Source organism: Gadus macrocephalus, chromosome 11 (genome assembly GCF_031168955.1).
Source record: "Gadus macrocephalus chromosome 11, ASM3116895v1".
Taxonomy (NCBI): domain Eukaryota; kingdom Metazoa; phylum Chordata; class Actinopteri; order Gadiformes; family Gadidae; genus Gadus; species Gadus macrocephalus.
The window spans coordinates 23,937,096-23,951,262 of NC_082392.1; the positions used below are offsets into that span (position 1 = coordinate 23,937,096).

General features: G+C 41.0%; 2 protein-coding genes across 2 annotated transcripts in view; both read left to right on the top strand.

Annotated features, from left to right (window-relative positions):
* nudt12 (nudix (nucleoside diphosphate linked moiety X)-type motif 12) overlaps positions 1-14,167 on the top strand; it is a 48,549-nt gene that overhangs the window by 17,784 nt on the left and 16,598 nt on the right. The gene's annotated exons all lie outside the window — the stretch shown is intronic.
* On the top strand, positions 975-3,742 carry LOC132468267 (THAP domain-containing protein 1-like). Its single transcript, XM_060065996.1, has 2 exons — positions 975-1,279; positions 1,936-3,742. The coding sequence occupies exons 1-2, from the start codon at positions 1,072-1,074 to the stop codon at positions 2,619-2,621; spliced, it is 894 nt and encodes a 297-aa protein (XP_059921979.1). The 5' UTR covers positions 975-1,071; the 3' UTR covers positions 2,622-3,742.

The following is a 14,167-nucleotide window of genomic DNA, read 5'->3' on the forward strand; positions in this document are numbered from 1 at the left end:
TCAGGAACGATATGTTGGTGGTGGAACGCAAGAACGAAAACGTTAAATATACCGGTTCCGTTCGGAGCGGAACGATTGAAAAATAATTTCGTTTTCAAGCCCTGGTTACTTCGAAGGCAAACTAAATCTAAAATACAAGATAAACACAAAAACCTACATTCAACCAGTGGTACCCTCACATGGCCCCTGACTCTCTGAGGAGGTACTTCCAGGTAGGCCTACCCCCTCCATGCCAGGGCGCCCTGAATTGATGTCTATTAACAGCTCCTCCACCGGGGTCAAGATCCAGTCTGCGTACTGTCAGCCTTTTCATGATTGGCTTAAAAAAAGGGCTTATTTAAAAGCTTACCAGTTTGTATGTTTTTATACTTAATTTTTACTTGATCCGCTGACCGCTTGGGAGCCATCGGAGTACATCTTTTTTTAGAAGAAAAGGGTTATGTGGTAGGAACAGTGACGGCTGGTGGTGATTTTCGGTGGGTGGGCTAACGAATGCTAACTTCACAGGGCTCCAGACGCCATGAGGTCACCTTTATATCTCTGTTCATAACTTTCATATAATGTGAATGATTTTTAAACAAGAATAAGGTGTAGGGAAATGCGTGTCTTTATTTGAGCACAATTATAAAAAAAAAAGAAAATAAGGTGTTTAAAGTGCTTCAGTGAGCTGAAATTGAACATTTCGAACTAAACCATTAAGCAAAATAAAACTTAAAGTATTAAACAATTAAAATGTTGACCGGTCTCCCTTTGCGCAAAATGCGGCTGTAGACGATCACACACTCTTTGGTAAAGACGTCTGTGTCGCCGTCAATCATGAAGGACATGTAGGCCTATGTGGCGTTTCCGACGTCCGCAGCTGTCTTTTGCTTTAAAGGTCCCATGACATGCTATTTTATGTATTCTTTAATATAGGTCTCAGTGGGCAACTAACACAGTATACATAGTTTTCACGTGACGTCACGCCCTTGTGGGAACGCCCACTTGGAGGGCAAAAGACACAATTTCAACTGCCGGTCCGCTGCCCGCCAGCTACTTTTCTTTGCTAGCTTTGGCTTAACTTTTACCAAAATGCCAGATAGTTGTTGTGCAATTGGCTGCACAAATCGACGAGGAGACAAGCCTGGGTTGTGCTTTTACAGAATCCCGTCTGAGAAAGAAAACCCAGAGAGGAGGAGGTTGTGGATATGTGCCTTGAGACGTGCCTCCGTCCCTGGGGAAAACAAACAATGGCAACCATCCAAGTACACACGTCTTTGTAGCGAACATTTCATCAAAGGTAAGGTTAAGCTCGTTAGTCAACACAGTATTTTAATTATTGTACTGTCAGTCATTATATATTTACGTATTCGTTCTGACATGGTTCGCTTAAGTGGACCTATGCACCCAACTCCAGCGGCCTTGCTGATCATTTTCAGTCTGAATAGATAACAGTCAGATGTAGGAAGGGGAGAGGGTTTTACCAATTTGCATGCAGTGTAAATTTTCCGAAAATTCAGATGATATTATTCGTTTACGTCATTTTATTTCATGAATAAATTATTATGGTAACGTTAGTTATATGAATGAAGTACTGTAACAAACACGTAGCTTAGATGACTAAAGTCTAAACAGCTAGCTCAGGATAACGTTACTTATTTCTCTTCTTTTTTTCTCTTACAGCCAGGAGAAATATCATTTAGCAAAATCCATTACAGTATCATGAAACTGTCTGAGAACATAATGACTAAAACATGGAATACAATTTGACTTTAATTAAAACTGTGTTCCACTACCTACTTTAAACATTTACAAAAACAAAATTGGACTAACTAAATACAATTTTCAGTAAGTGACAAAGACTAAAACGTCTGAAGGAATGATATCACAATGTTCTTGATGTTACTAATAACTTGTTGGCATATGTGGGACATAAACCCTCTTGTGTCATTATAGGTGCCAAATGTGACAACCCGTTGTCCCCTGACTGGGTTCCATCCATCTTCTCACACATTCCAGCCACCAAGAAGAGGAAAAGGGAGAAAGACATGGAAAGGTATGAGCAGCACAGCAGAATGAAGAACAAGAGGGTGGAGGAGAAAAAGAAGAAAGATGCAGTGGATGTCCTCCTTGACCTGTCATCAGTACCAGATGCTGGACCTGCGCCACCTGCTGTGGATGAACAACAGTGTGACAACAAGCCATGCAAGGAAAACATTGCAAGATTACAAAGGGAGTGTAATGACCTCAGGGAGGAAAACCGTAAACTGAAAGAAATTATTAAATCAGGAACATTTGATGAACTGGCTTTTGAAAAAGATGATGATAAAGTGAAGGCAATGACTGGAATCCCCTCATATTCAAAGTTACAAGTAGTTTTAACATTTGTGTTTTCATTTCTGCAGACTGGTACAAACCTCTCTCCCTTCCAACAAATTCTGTTAACTCTTATGAGGCTGAAAATGAACCTTCCCCTGTCATTGCTTGGTTGTATGTTTAAGATCTCAATTCCCACTGCCAGCAGAACATTTAGAAGCACCATTGAAGTGCTGAATGCAAGACTTGCTCCACTTTTGTTTTGGCCAAATCGAGAGGAGCTTCAGTTGTCAATGCCTATGATATTTAGACAGGTTTTTTCGTAAATGTGCTTGTATTATTGACTGCTTTGAAATTTTTATTGAAAGGCCTAGAAACCTAAGAGCACGAGCACAGACATACTCAAAATACAAACATCACCATACCATGAAATATCTAATTGGCATTACACCACAAGGAACAGTTTATTTTATATCAAAAGGATGGGGTGGGAGAACATCAGACAAACACTTGACTGAAAGAAGTGGATTTTTGGATCACCTCAACCCAGGTGATGTCATACTAGCTGATAGAGGGTTTGATGTGGCAGACTCAGTTGGTCTGTACAATGCTGAGCTTAAGATCCCAGCTTTCACTAGAGGCAAAAAGCAGTTGGGTCCAGTGGAATTAGAGTCCACACGAGGACTTGCATCAGTTAGGATACATGTGGAAAGAGTTATCGGTGAGGCAAGGAATCGGTACACCATACTTCAAAGTACAATTGGGATTCAAATGTGTGAAGCTGAGCATCCTGAAGGTCTTACACCTCTAGATAAAATAGTCTGTGTGTGCTGTGCCCTGACAAATTTGTCTCCTTCAATTATTCCTTTGGGTTGAACATGAGAAGAAACTTTAATAACAGTGAAGTCACTGTTATTTCCATCAATGAAATAAGGACAGTGACAAAAATGAATTCATACTTTTAATATTTTAGTGTTTTATTACCTTTTTACAATTTTTTTCTATGAATTATTGGTCCTATTGTAATAAATAATTTGTTTTTGTAAAGTGATTGAAAAATCCTTGAAATGTAACATTACAAAAGAGTGGCAACCCTGTAAATAACTATATACAAAACGGTACTGTGTGTGTATGTATATATGTAACTTACTATATACATCTATATACAAAACTACTGTGTGTATGTATATATGTAACTATATACATCTATATACAAAACTTTACTGTGTGTATGTAAATATGTAACTATATACATCTATATACAAAACTACTGTGTGTATGTATATATGTAACTATATACATCTATATACAAAACTGTACTGTGTGTATGTATATATGTAATTATATACATCTATATACAAAACTGTACTATATATCTATCTGTCTATATACATCTATCTAAATATTTTCTATACACACCTGTGTTGAATAAAACACTTACACTTTGTTCAGATTGTTCTGTTTTTTGTTATCCCTCTTCTCTTTAGCTATTTCACGTATACAGTCACTGCATTTCCAACTTGATGTTTTTAAATGTGTGGTGTCAAACTTTAAGCAACTTCTATGAATGAGTTGTCTTTTACAGATTCCTGACTTACACTCAAGTCTGTCTTCATTGTGCAGTACAGGGACCCCACAGTAACAGCCCTTGCCTTCAGATGTTTTTTTGTCATGTGATGTTAGAATAGGAGCTGTGAACACCTTTGCTACAAGCTCTGGGATGACACATTTCTTCACAAATTTGCTAACCTTTTCACACATGGACTCAAAAAAGTCAGTATTGGGCAGAATCCTCTCAATGTGCATTTCCCCATTCCCTCCTTTCCCCGGTCCCCAGACAGCAAAGTCACAGTAGCTTGCTTGTGTCAGATGAATTTGTGTCTGCACCTGATAGAAGTACTGATGGTCCCTCTTTAAGAAAAGTTTACCGCCAACCTCTTTGAGACAGAACGTGCTGTCCTGTTTACTTTTCTCCCCCAAAGTGCTATTATCAAGACTGCTGGGTGCCTTTACTTCCAACACACCCATTTCATGGCAGTCACATGTTAATATGCCGTCTGGGGATGCCCCTAACCATGGATATTGAGGGTTGATGACCAGGCCTCCCTTCCTGACAGTGAGGTTGGTGTGGTGGCTCTCCATTGTTTTGGTGTACTCCTCAATTGCCGTTCCCTCGTGTTCAGTGCCCCATCTAAAACAGAAAAATGTACACAATGTCATTCTAAATGATGTGTTATTTATCTTCATCATTTGTGTTTTACCAGCAAGGTGATAAGGTAAGCAAATGTTAAGGTAAGTAAATGTTAATCACAAAAGTGCCGTTGAGGGAAAGCACGACAATTGGCAGAAAAGTTTTTAATACAGCCGTAGTCATCTTTCACAACATTGTGGGCTTATAAAAAAACATTTTAAATCTACATGCGGACCACACAAGTTGCATGAAGATTTAATGTGTTGTGTTTTTTTATAAGCCTACAATGTTGTGAAAGAGTGACTATGGCTGTATTAAAAACGTTACTGCCACTTGTCGTGCTTTCCCTCACCAGCACTTTTGGGGTTGCTTTTGCCCTATTTGAAAATCCTGATTTCCACTTTTTTTGTGTGTTGCTTTTATCCAGTGTTAAGGGGATATGAATATCTGAGAGAGTGTGGTGTGTTGTTGTTTGGGTCCTTGTAGGCCACTGGATAGCACAGTTTCTTCAGCAGGGAAACAGCTGGTTTGTCTGGGTCCGTGTGGCAGGCTGCTCGGATGTTTGACGCAGTCACCCTTCCTGCCTTCTGGTCAAACCACATGGCACATTTTGCCTGTGGTCTTGTCTCATTTTCTATGACACGGCACTTGAGGTAGCAAGGTAGAGTAGCAAGTTAGTGATATGTGACATCTAAACAGTGATGTATTAACTTTTATTGACAAAAAATATTTAAAAAAAAAGTGACTATTGAATTCTGAGGAGAACGTTTTCTGCACTTGAGCTATCATAGTTACTGCCTGAGACATTCCTGACATCCATATCTATCTTCAATCACATTTACTGACTGATGTAAAATTGTACCTGTTCTTCTGTTATGCTTAACCCTGTGAACACTTCCTCACTCTTTGCCTGCAGTTCTTGGTGTGACAGTGACCTGTGCTGGGGCTTGTACATCTGGCTTAAGGGTGCTGGGATGTTCAGTTGCACTGCTCGAGGTATATACCTCTTTGCATGGCCAGGGATAACAGACAAAATTGAACTTTTGACCGGTTGCTTTTCAGTGCTTTCTGATGAATGTAGCATACTGTAGAGTGCTGTCCATTCATCTTGGGTTGGAGGTGGAATCTTGACCGGGGGGAGGTCACCACAACCATCAGCAGATCTCTTTCTCTGGGCCTTTGTGAAACCTATCTGGCTCCCTTCTGCATACCCTACTGTCTTTATGGCTGCCATACTAGGCTCGTTCCAGCTACAGGCCTTATCAGTGCATGCAGTGCCACTCAGTTTGTTCACAGCTGCTAGCAAAGCGTAGAGCAGGGGTTTTCAAAGTGTGAGAGAGTGAGCCCCCCCTCAGAGAAAAAATTTCAGCTGAGCCCCCCCAATTTTTTTTTTCTAAATGCCTGTGTTTTGAAAGATATTTGAATTATTTTACACATTTTAAACATCTCTGATCATAATTTTAAAACATTTGAAACATATTTTTGAAACATTTGAAACATATTTTTTAATCGTTACATCTTTGTGCGTTTTTAAACACATTTCTTAACACAATTTAACAACTTTATCTAAGCATGTTTTAGCTTAACCTTTTTTAAATACATTTGAACATCTTAATCTGTGTAAACTGCCAGTCGAATCAGATCTGCATTTTCAGTCCAGAGATTAGACTAATCGGCGGGGTTTGTTTACCGGCGTTGCTATGGTGACCTAAATTATTATAAGCAACTGAAAACGATGCCGGTAAGAAACTAAAAACTGTTATTCTGAAAAAAGTATAAATGCTATCAAAATTCCGTTTCGATAGTATTGAAGATACAAGTGTGTAGATTTGTTTAATGGTTTGAACGATGGTAAACGGTTGAAAAAGGAATGAGTTACGAACAGAGGCGGAGTGGCCGTCGGGACGATCGGGAGATTTCCCAGTCGGCCGGCCGGCCAGCCAGCGAGTTCAGGTGGACCGGCCCACAATTGTGTAGCGGCCTGCGAAGTCAGTTGGACCGGCCCACAGTTGTGAGCGGCCGCGAGGCGTCTGCAAGCCGGCCCTGAGCATAATTTATTCTCCGCCAAGACGCCGTGAAAATCCCCGAAATAAACAATATATGTCTCAAGAACATCCAACCAATATTTATACCACTTGCTTACTCTCTATGTCTCATTCATGTTTTTTTTTTTATATTATTTTTTTTTTCATTATTCTTCATTATTCAAGCGTTACAGAACTTTCATGGCCATGAATAAATAATACGAACTACAGTTTACTTTAATATGTTTGTTCTTGAATTGACGTAATGGAGCAAAGACTCCTGGGATTGGGAAATGCGTTTATCCAATAAACAGCTTGCAGGTCAAGTCCATTTTCGGAAATGTAGGGGGATAGCCCTAAAGACGCGTCAGACAGAGAAGGCGAGCAAGTTCGTGGTTGCTTGCTTTTGCTTGTTGTGGCACTCATGGAAGGCAAGAAGAGAAAAGAGAAAGGAGGGGCTGAAAAGGCCAGAATAAAGAAGAAGCGGATGCTGGAGGGGGATGCATCTAAGTGCTGAAATCAGGCATTAAAGAGTTGTGCAGGTGAATTAGCCAGAGCTCCACCATTGACGTTATTGCTAGGCGGGAGCTAGCACAAGCTGCTAGTCAAATGTGTATGTGCTGGCTGGTATATTTCAGACGAATTAATGACTTAACTGATCTTTCTCTTTTAATGGATGGAGAATACGTTAACAGATTTGGAACATGTAGTAGTAGTCGTCTAGTCGTGTCAACACGTTACACCGGTATTACCGAGCATAAATGGTATAAACTTTGAAACTAGGTCACTCCGTCAACTCTCCTCTCACACTAGGTGACAGCGTCTTATAACGTTCTATATTATATAATAGTATAATATAATTGTATAGATAATATCACGGCCAAAAGCTCTGCGCCTCCGGATGGCTGTAGTGCGGGGAGCACTACGGCCATCCGGAGTGCTTTTGTTTACCGGCGTTGCTATGGTTACTGGGAAGTGCGCCAATTCTCGGAGCGCCAATTCTCTTCCGCACAGAGCAGAACTGTGACCTATTTTACCCATAGGTAAATTCTTAATTATAATTATATCATTCATTTTTACCAATTTTTTTTTTTATTACTGAAAAAATATATAAATAAACGGTGTTGCAGGGGGGTGGGGCCGGACCGGGGGAAGATTCTCCCGGTGGCTATTAGTGCCCCACTCCGCCCCTGGTTACGAATACGATGTCTAGAAGTAGGTGTATCAGAATGGGCTGACGTCTTCAATGAAAACAGCTGCAAACGAAGCGGTATGAAACTAAAACTGTGATTCTGAAGAAATTTTAAATGATATCAGGTTTTTTTCGGGTTTATTTTTTTCTCACGTCGCGCCCCCCCTGAAGAACTCTGGCGCCCCCCAGGGGGGGCGCGGCCCACAGTTTGAAAACCACTGGCGTAGAGTATGGCACCAGGCCCCCAGGATAGGGGCTTACTTCCGCAATCCACCAGTGCTCAGAGGCCAAGCCTGGTATTGCAGCTGTTTAAGCTGGCAGTGGACGGGGGTCCGTCATTTCATGTGGCCCAGAAGTAGATATCGCCGTCCACTCCAATACAAGTGGGGAACAGGATTGTGTCTCCGCAAAAAATGTCTGGATGTCAATCAAAGGCTCATAATTATAATTCTACCCTGTTCTAAAAAAATTTAAGTTTTTTCTTTTCAAAACGCCTCCTCAAGTGTTTTATTAGCAGTCTATGTTGGGTGGGCAGCTGAAAGGAGCCGTACTGAAACAAACGGCTCCTTGCTATGGACCTATTTTGAAGTGCACGGCTCCATTAACTTCCGAATTAAATTAAATTCCGAATTAACTTCCATTAACTCCATTAACTTCCAAAGTCTGAGATTTGTCCTTTTACTTAACATGAATGGCGTTGAACACGGATATATAACACACATATCATTGAAATAGCTGTAACAGGCACGGACGTATTGATTACCTGAATGATTATGGGAGACCTACGTCATTTTCATAATATTGTTAATTGTCTAATATTAACATTTCAGTTGCGTTGGTAGGTATTACATTTTCATTTGCTTGTTTAGCTATATATGACAGGGTTATGGTTAGCTATGTATGACAGTTGACAATGTTGGTGTATTACAATTCATTATTTGGGTAGGCTGCTCCAACTTCGTTGCTGGTCGATATGTAAACATTTACTTTTATATAAATTATTGATTGCATTTTTCGTAAATAGTTAGTTGGAAGTTTCTGTTTCTTAAGCAATAACATTGAACTGAATTTTTTAGGCCTACATACGTTTACTATGTTACTATGGTATTATATGGAGCAATCTTACATATTTATGAAGTTTCCAGATCAATAAAGTTCTATCTCTTTTTATTTGAACTGCCTGTATGTCCTCTTGATTATAGTATTACAGTGTGTACCTTGGTTATTATCAGCTATCATAGAATGGTGTCAATGTGGTATTGGCATATATATTCCAGAATTTGAAAAAGGATATGGATATAGAGTGGGTGACTTTATCAGTATACTCAATCGAGATGGCCACAATAATAACCGCTCTTAGATGGGTTGTAGATACTAAGTTGGTGACAATGTGGTATTGGCATATATATTCCAGAATTTGAAAAAGGATATGGATATAGAGTGGGTGACTTTATCAGTATACTCAATCGAGATGGCCACAATAATAACCGCTCTTAGATGGGTTGTAGATACTAAGTTTTATAACAGATAATTCAATACGTGAAGATTTGGTGATAGAGGTAAAGCATCTTCTTTTAAATATTATAAGCCTTGGTTTAGTTATTAAGTTATGTTGGATTCCAGCCCACCATGGAATATATGGCAATGAAATTGCTGATAAATTAGCTAAAAGATACTAACCTAATTAGATGAATTTAACCTTAAGTATATATATATATATATATATTTTTTTTTTATTAATTTATTTTGTTAGTTTGTTTTATTTTGTTTATTTTGTTTCGTTTGTTTGGTTTTTTCTTTGAATTTATTTTTATGATTTAAAGTATCATTTGCCAACGTCCTTGTCACAAACTCCTGTGTAGTAGTCCAGTAGGTGGCGGTAAATGGGGAAGAACTATGATCCTCCACTAAACTAGAAGAAGAAGAAGATCTCTGCATCCGGTACGTCACGGACTAGGTCACGTGTCTTGGCCACATAACGTGGAAGCAAATCGCTCCTGTATGATGCCCTGCGCCACTGAGCAGTTTCCATAGGAATGAATGGGCGGCCATTTTCGGTCTGTGGTCCATCCTTTAATATGTCCATGTATGGCACCTACATGTGAACACACTTCCCCTAAACCGGCCATACATGTGCAGTGGACAAATCGCACCAATCCCTCTTTCTCCACAGCAACCCAAGCTGTCAACTGGGAGTCATTTAACCTGTAGGAATGGTTTACCTGACATTTGGGAGGGAGAACGTTTTGATTATATTTATGTTATAAGGGACTGCGTCAACCTAACCAAAATATTCATGCATTGTCACTACTGCCCTAGAATGCTGACTGAAAAAGTGAACTGACACTAAGGCCTAAAAAAAAAAAAAGTTTGGTTCCTGTTGGTTGTCAGTTGAGGTCATGGGTAGGTAGGGAATTTATTTTATTTTTTTATTTTATTTTTTCCAGCGGCAGCGAATGATAGGTAGGTTGTTTTCATTTAAAAACGAGAAAATTCGCTCATCCTTGTACAGAATGAAGAGGTGCTGTACCAAAACGTAATTATAGTTTGCATCAAAAAAAGAAAAAAAAAAATATCTATATTTTTTTTTATAAAGCTCATAAAATAATTTGGGTCGCGCATAAATTGACAGGGTCGGTCGGAAACCGTAACCAAAATTTTTTTTTTTTTAGGCCTAACAACCCAGATCAAAGTTAGATAACGCTAATTAACACTCACCTTCGCTTTGACAATGAAAAAATTCTTGTCCTTCACCTCCCAAACGGCAGCATTATTGACCCATCCAGATTGAAAATACATATAACTGTCCGTACTTTTGTATGCTCTCATCCTGGCGGCTGTGTAAGGGGAGGGATTCTCCACAAGATAAAGGTAAACATCTCCGAATTGGAGGTCTGGCAGGGACTTGGCTGTTTTTAACAGCTGAAATACGGCGGCGGGTGCAGTGTATGGGTCGCAAGTGCCCAAAACTTGCAGTTTAAACATATACCTGGCATTTTGTTCTTTGGAGAGATGATTTAAATATTCGTGGCTTGAAACCGTTTGGAAATTGACAGGTTTGCGTTGTTGTTCTCCAGCATTTCCAGTGTTAACCGCCATCTTGGAACCGTTTTTTTGCCCTCCAGGAGGCAGCGTGAGTCACGTGACTGAAAACTATGTATTCAAAGACGTTCCCGAAATTCAGCCGTGGTGCAGAGTTACAGCTACTCCGAGCCAGTCACACATTGAGCTTCCCCCAAATGCGCTGTTTTGGTGTCTGTAGCTATAATGCAAATGAGGAGGAGCGAGGCGGGTCAAGGAGGAGGGTGGGGGTGTGGCCCTGAGCAGCTTGCAGCCACGGTACCATGCGCTCTGTTCACAGTGGATGTATCGCAATGGCGAGGCGCACACAGCCTTTAGCCGTGTTCTGTAAATATTCTAGAACACACGGGAGTCCTGGAGCTCTATATCTAAATCATATAGCCTACATTGATATCTATATCATATAATATATATTATCACGGCCAAAAGCTGTGTGAGCCGATATTATGAATCTCAAACGACTGCGTTGGGTTCTCCGACGTTCCTGGTTCTTCAACGTCCACATCAATGTGAAGTAGACTGAACCGCGACAAGGAGGAGAAAGGGATCGTTGCCGATCCCTTTCATTCTCAATTCATTCTCAACCTTGGCTGAGATAACCCCCAATACGAGTCTCGTTGTGAAATACCAGAGACGAGAGTCCGACGTGTTATGCGCCATAACACCAAAAGCAGAACGGTTATCCAAATAACTAGGAAGTGTACAACACTTGCGTTACAGTCCTGGAGCTCTATATGTAAATAATATCATATAATACATAGATATCTATATCATAGAATATACATATTATCACGGCAAAAAGCTGTGTGCGCCTCCAGACGATATTATGAATCACAAACGACTTTGTCGGGTTCTGCGACGTCTCTGGTTCTTCCACTTTCACATCAACCTGAAGTCGACTGAACCGCGCGCTGCCTGCTGCCGGCTGCCCGCTGCCGGCTGCCGGCTGCCGGGCGATGGTGCCTCGCGGCAACCGGCGGCATGTCGTAGTTCATGTACTTCAGCGAGTCAAAGCCAAAGTTCCTTTCCCCCAATTCCTTCTCAACCATGGCTCAGATAACCCCCACAGTCTCGTTGTGGAAATACAAGACACGTCAAAGAACCGACAAGAAACACTTGCGTTACAGTGTGTGTATTCACACACACACATGTGGCGCTCGCACGGTCGAGTCTCATTGGCGGGCCAACGTCTCTGGGCGGGCCAGGCAGAGTAAGGGGAGGAGCATGATGACGTTTAGGACGTCATCATGCTTGATGACGTCCTAAACACAGACATTCCAAATCAGCGCACTTGAGCCTCCGTTTTTTCAAAGGCGAGCAGAACAGCTAGTGCTCGTTTTACACCAAACGCAAGTTTTAGCCACTGGGGGACCATAGGCAGGCTAGGGGAACTCATATTTATGTTAGAAAACCTCATAAAGTGAGATTTTCATGTCATGGGTCCTTTAAGGTGTCGCCTATCACCACAATGAATTGTGAACATGCCATCTCATTGCTATACGTCGGGTTGACGTTTAATCCATTTTTCTTCATGAGAATAATTTCGGATTTAAAATTGGTGAATGGCAACTCCTCTTTGGCAATGTTGTATGCAACATTAAATTTGATCATTTCCGATAATTTTAGAGAACCTTATTGTTACTGCCTGTCGCTGAAATGCAGCTGGGAGAGGGGCCACTTTCTCTACACACTTGTCATGTCATGTTGGATTATTTAGATATTATGCTTTTTTAATGTTTCGATACGAAACGTTGTTGACCCGCATACAAATTCACAATTACCGGCCATATTCTGACCGCACTCCGGACAGTAAAAGCAGTGCGTTCCGTAATGCACTGCGTAATGATAAAATGTTATATAGATGAGTCAGCATTTAATTAATTTGTCTGACAGAAAAAACTAAATTTCATGGATACATTTAAAGTTTATTCATTTATTTAAATAAATAAATTATGATAGAAACGTTCAAAAACACATACTACACATACGTCATACTGCACTTGCGCTACTGTGCTGTGATTGGTCGAAGGTCACTGTACTGTAGCTACTGTGCTTAAACTTAATTAGCCCAAATGGGAAGCATATGAAGGGGGCGTGTCAGGGCACCTGTCAATCAAACGTCAATGGAAGCTTACGCTACAGTGCTTGGGCTAAATGAAATTAGCCCAAATGGGGGCGTGTCACGACACCTGCCAATCACAATGAAATGGCCTCTTACGCTACTGTGCTTGGGCTGAATGACTTTAGCCCAAATGGGAAGCATATGAGGGAGGCGTGTCTCGATACCTGTCAATCTAAATTGAATGGAAGCTTACGCTACTCCGCTTGGGCTGAATACATTTAGCCCATTCACAGCAAAAAAAACAAGATATATCATATATCCTGTGTTTTTCTGTCACTTTTTGGTGCTGTTGCTGCTTTAGGTTCTACCAAAATATAAAACAATATGTTCTGAGGATTTTAATAATATTTTTTCATTTTTACTGTAAAAGGTAGGGAGGGCTTAGCCCTGTTAGCCCATTTATACCAGCCGTCCCTGGGTAGGAACGTTAAGAATGCTGAACTGGGATATTCATAGATTCATCACTCAAATATTAAGGATCATGCTTATGCGGTCAGCGATCCGCTGCCAGGCTTTGGTTTTCCGGGTTGCAGAGGCTTTAGCGTTCCCTTTTCTTGTGATAATGTCCTTCTCCTCGTCATAACTCTCCAGGAGAACCTGGAGTTCCATTTCATTGAAATAAGCGGCCCGTTTCGCCATTTCGATCAGGGTTTCCATGATCCATACATATCGTCTTTATAGGTTTGGCGTGGACGCGCCAGCCCTGTGTTAACCAACCCCGAGTTGATTGAACTAATGCATGACCCGTGCGGTGGAATCGACAACTCTGGTTTAGTTGGCACAGGGTCAATCAATCTAGAGTTCAGCGTTAACTCTGTGTTTGTTAGTTCGTGGAATACCCCACAGCATTAAAGGTCCCATGACATGAAAATCTCAATTTATGAGGTTTTCTAACATAAATATGAGTTCCCCTAGCCTGCCTATGGTCCCCCAGTGGCTAAAACTTGCGTTTGGTGTAAAACGAGCACTAGCTGTTCTGCTCGCCTTTGAAAAAACGGAGGCTCAAGCGCGCTGATTTGGAAATCTGTGCTCATGACGTCATGAGGAATCTCAGCTCCTCCCCTTACTCTGCCTGGCCCGCCCAGAGACGTTGGCCCGCCAATGAGACTCGACCGTGCGAGCGCCACATGTGTGTGTGTGTGAATACACACACTGTAACGCAAGTGTTTCTTGTCGGTTCTTTGACGTGTCTTGTATTTCCACAACGAGACTGTCGTGGGGGTTATCTGAGCCATGGTTGAGAAGGAATTGGGGGAAAGGAA